At 44.7% G+C, this 3,999-nt stretch overlaps 1 protein-coding gene across 1 annotated transcript in view; it reads left to right on the top strand.

The window, feature by feature from the left end:
- Positions 1 to 2,402, top strand: part of RBM38 (RNA binding motif protein 38) — a 19,735-nt gene extending 17,333 nt beyond the window's left edge. The window contains exon 4 of the mRNA XM_019510200.1: positions 1,025 to 2,402. Within this exon, the coding sequence (XP_019365745.1) occupies positions 1,025 to 1,325 (301 nt within the window). The 3' untranslated portion in view covers positions 1,326 to 2,402. The remainder of the gene's footprint in view (positions 1 to 1,024) is intronic.
- Positions 2,403 to 3,999: the final 1,597 nt, after the last annotated feature.

Raw genomic sequence — 3,999 nt, 5'->3', positions numbered from 1 at the left:
GCCGGGGGGGTGGGGGGGCGGCTTGCTTTTTAACCCCTTGTGTTAACCTAGCACTGTCTTTGTGTGCATGGGCTTTCCAGAGGGAGAGCATCTCTGGGAGTGTTTGAGTAATGGGAGGAGGGTGAAGGTTTTGATGAAAGAGGCAAAGGGGAGATGGGGAGGCCAGCATTGCTAGGGGGAAGTGTGGTAGGTGATGCAGGCCAGGTCAGGACTGCAACAGCACACGGATATGGAGGGTAAATAAAATCTGCAGACCCTGTTTGGATGGGGGTCGTGCACCATGACTTACCACCTTGTGGTAGCCTGGCGGGGCACAGTCTGGGTAATGAGGAGGCAAGAGAGAAGAAGGCTCTTGGCTCAAGCAGGATGAGCCGGATGACTAAAGGCAGGCGAGAGAAGCAATGTGGCTGACAGCTGTGGTGCATATGTAGGAGGAGTCCAGGGGACACCAAAAATGAGGTGAGGAGGAGGGAAAACAGGCTGAGGTCAGGCCATGCTGTTGGCATGAGCTTTCAGCAACTCGGCATGTCCTGTTGGATGAGCGGTTGGACAGAAATAGGTGATGGGGGCAGGTGAGATCTGTTGTGAGGGGATGATGCCCTAGAAAGGGGAAAGAAGAAGAGTTGCTAAAGGAGACGGAGAAATAGCCCCAGAACTAGGAGAAGAAAATTTCTGAGCACGTGAACAAGGCAACAGTACAGGACACTGGAGAGGCACCTTGTCGGAGCAGGCAGCCCAGTCCAGTTACTTTCCCATTTAAATCTGGGGGTGGAAGTGGCCTGAGAGCTGAGGAACGGCAGAGGGAGGATGAGTGTTAGCTTAGTGCCTGTAGGTCAAGCGTCACCTTTGTGCTCTGCTACTCTCCATTTGCAGTTTTTGCCTTTCTTTTATTCCACACCCCCCATCCCTCTAATTACTCCTAGTGCAAGGGCAGTACTGCCAGGCAGCACTGCTGCCATTACCACGACGCTTGCATCGGGGGAGAGGGGCAGTCCTGACTGACTCTCTCTGTTTGACTCCACAGGCTAACTCCTCACTATATTTATCCTCAAGCAATCATTCAGCCCAGCATGGTCATCCCTACCCCTGTGCAGTCTATCACGTCTCCCTACATAGACTACGCCACTGCGAGCCAAGCCTATACCCAGTACACCACAGCTGCCTACGACCAGTACCCCTACGCCGCCTCTCCTGCTGCTGGGTTTGTGGGATACGGCTACCCAAGTGCAGTCCAACCGCCCCTCACAGCAAGCAATCCAGCAGCACCCACCACTGCTTTTGTTCAGTATCAGCCCCAACAGCTGCAACCTGACCGCATGCAATAAGGGTCCAGCCCAGGCATCTACCACATAGGACAATCTTACCATGGAAGGATACAAAAAGAGCAAAAAAATCAAAAAAAACCCCAAGAAAAACAAAGGGAAAAATGAATGAAAAGAAACGAAATCCTGTTGGGTGCATATGAATACCGAAGCTATTTATAGTGTTAAGGGGGAAACCTGAACCCTTGCAATCTGGCTACACTCATGAAGAAGGACTCCCGGTAAGTTTTTGGACATGGATCATCTTGAAGACATACTTTAAAGTCTCTGAAACGTTAGAAGGAAAACTACAGTTTCTTGCACACTTAGTGGTCTGCTTCCATCGTCTGTCGTCTCCTCATCCCCTCACCTTATCCCCCCATCCATCAGTTATCCCCACCCCAGCTCCCTTTGCCACCATCAGACCTGCAGTCCTCTTCTTTACTATCGAGGTACGCACGGTACTTGGAGAACAGTGGGGGGAGGGAAAGCGATCTTATTTTTTGGTTGTACAAAAACTTTGTAATACTCAGAGATGCCTTACAGAAAAAAAGAAAAAGAAAACTATTTTTTAATATTTATTGCGATTTTATTCGCATGAGCTGTGAATTACAGACAGAAGAAGAATAGTAAGTATCTGCCTTGTTTAATTCTCATTTTACTAAATTATTGTATGTAGGTAAAAGTTCCTAATTGCTGAATCACTTCAACATGCAAAAGGGAATATTGGCTTTAAGGAAAGCAGAATATTCCTTTAGTCGACGCACTGTAATATTTTCTTATTGTAATTGTTACTCTGTTAAGATTATCTCAAATTTAGGTATATTTTTAAAATGGGGGGGGGAGGGGGAAAGAAACAACCAACCAAGAACACCGAACATATTGTCTACTTTGATAAATCTTTTGTTATAATGCTGCAATTTATGGAGACACTTACAGTATTTATGTAAATCTAGAGTTTTCAGGCTGTTGTCTGGTAAAACTAAGGAGAATGTCAGGAATGGATTAAAAAAAAAACTGTTAGATACTGAACAAATGGGCGGACATAATAACACTTTTATACATATGGTACAACAGCCAAATAAAGAAAGGAAAACAGACGACGTAAGTCAAGTGCATTTTTACAAAGAGCAATAAACTAGTTTGACTTTTCTTCAATGCTACATTGTATGTTCTAGCCAAATAAATGTGGTATTAAGGACAGAATGAATTTGGCTTGAATTGGATACGCTGGTCTTGTGATTGTTACAGCTGTGCTGGGCCAGATCCTGAGAGCTTCTGAACCACCGGCAGTCCCTTTGGCATTTCTCAGAATTTAAAGAGCAGCTTCCACCAACTTTCACTGCAGCCACATGCCTGTGAAAAGGGACTTGGCTTTCGCCTACTTTTTGCAGTCCTGTATTACCTTTTGCACCAACGCAGAGTGGATTCAAAGCACTACCATCCTGATTTGGTAGCCTTTCCCTGTGCCCTGGTGCAAAATGGTGATGAGAGCGAATGGCAAGGAATGCTAGATTGGACAAATACAGTTCTGGCAGGACTTTTATGGTATCACAAAGAAACCAAACAGAATTTTCCTTCTGTTATTACTTTAAAAACTCTTCTCTTGAAAGCTGAATCCATCCAAAAGTGTGATCTGCCAAAATTCTGTCTCGAGTACGGGCTGGGTTTCCAAGAGGTTCTTCGTTGGGTGGGCTGCGGGCATGCCGGAATTGGTGCTGGCCACGTGGCATGGTGGCTTCTAGAGCCCTGGGCCTCCTTTGCACTGGTCATCTCATTCCATTTTATTTTTCCCTTTTGAGTTTCTTTAAATAATTTGGTTTTCAATTTTTGACTCCTGAAAAGAGAGTCCTAAAATATGTTTTTAAAAGTAAATAAAAACAATCTATTTAAAGACGTTAATTTTCTATTCCATCTCTGTAACGTGGAAGGAATTATTGTTTCTGACCTTGGGTTGTTGAGGGGGTGGAGGGAGGTTCCCTGCCAGGCATTGAAGAGCTCAGGCTAAATAATGCAGGTTAAAGTGGTGGTGATAGTGGTGGTGATGTAGCTTAAGTCGTGCATGCAAAAGAGATGACCGTCAGACAAATGCTACTGGTTTTGGTCGCACTTATGGTTGCAAATAAAATCCCACGGCCAAGAACCATTTTTCTTTTCTTTCTCTCTTTGTAATTGCTCTCTGGGTAAAGTGCTGGACCTGTCAAAATTGGATCAGTGGAGCACTTTATTGCAGCGGGTCCTATCTCATTGTAACCCTACTCAGGAAAGCATCCTGGCCTGAGAAATCACTAGCTGTAAAGTACTATAAGCAGAGTAGGTTATTCACAAATATTTCTCTTCCACAAGCTTTTAAAGCTTTTGGTGGACCATAAAGGCTAAATGCACTGTGAACTTCAGGCAAAAAAAAAATATTCATTTGTAGGACTTGCCAGCATTCCTTCTTCCTTACGCAGGCAAAGCTCCCATTTAACTAGACGTTAGTAATGCCGAATGTATTCTGTTCGTCTTCACCTAAGACCTGCTCTCGCTTGAGTCGATAAGAAGACCAAGGCCGCTAAAGATTAATTTGTAGGTGAAAAATGAGCCCAGACCACATTAAAAATAAAAGAGGGAAAGAGAAGATTTTCCATTTAGCTGTCTCTAATTTCCTGAAGGGTGGCCAAAACTGACAGGAAGAGATGGCTACAAGGAAAAGCTA

Source organism: Gavialis gangeticus, unplaced genomic scaffold (genome assembly GCF_001723915.1).
Source record: "Gavialis gangeticus isolate Ggan-Ray unplaced genomic scaffold, GavGan_comp1, whole genome shotgun sequence".
NCBI lineage: Eukaryota > Metazoa > Chordata > Crocodylia > Gavialidae > Gavialis > Gavialis gangeticus.
This window is presented reverse-complemented; position numbering and strand designations above follow the sequence as displayed.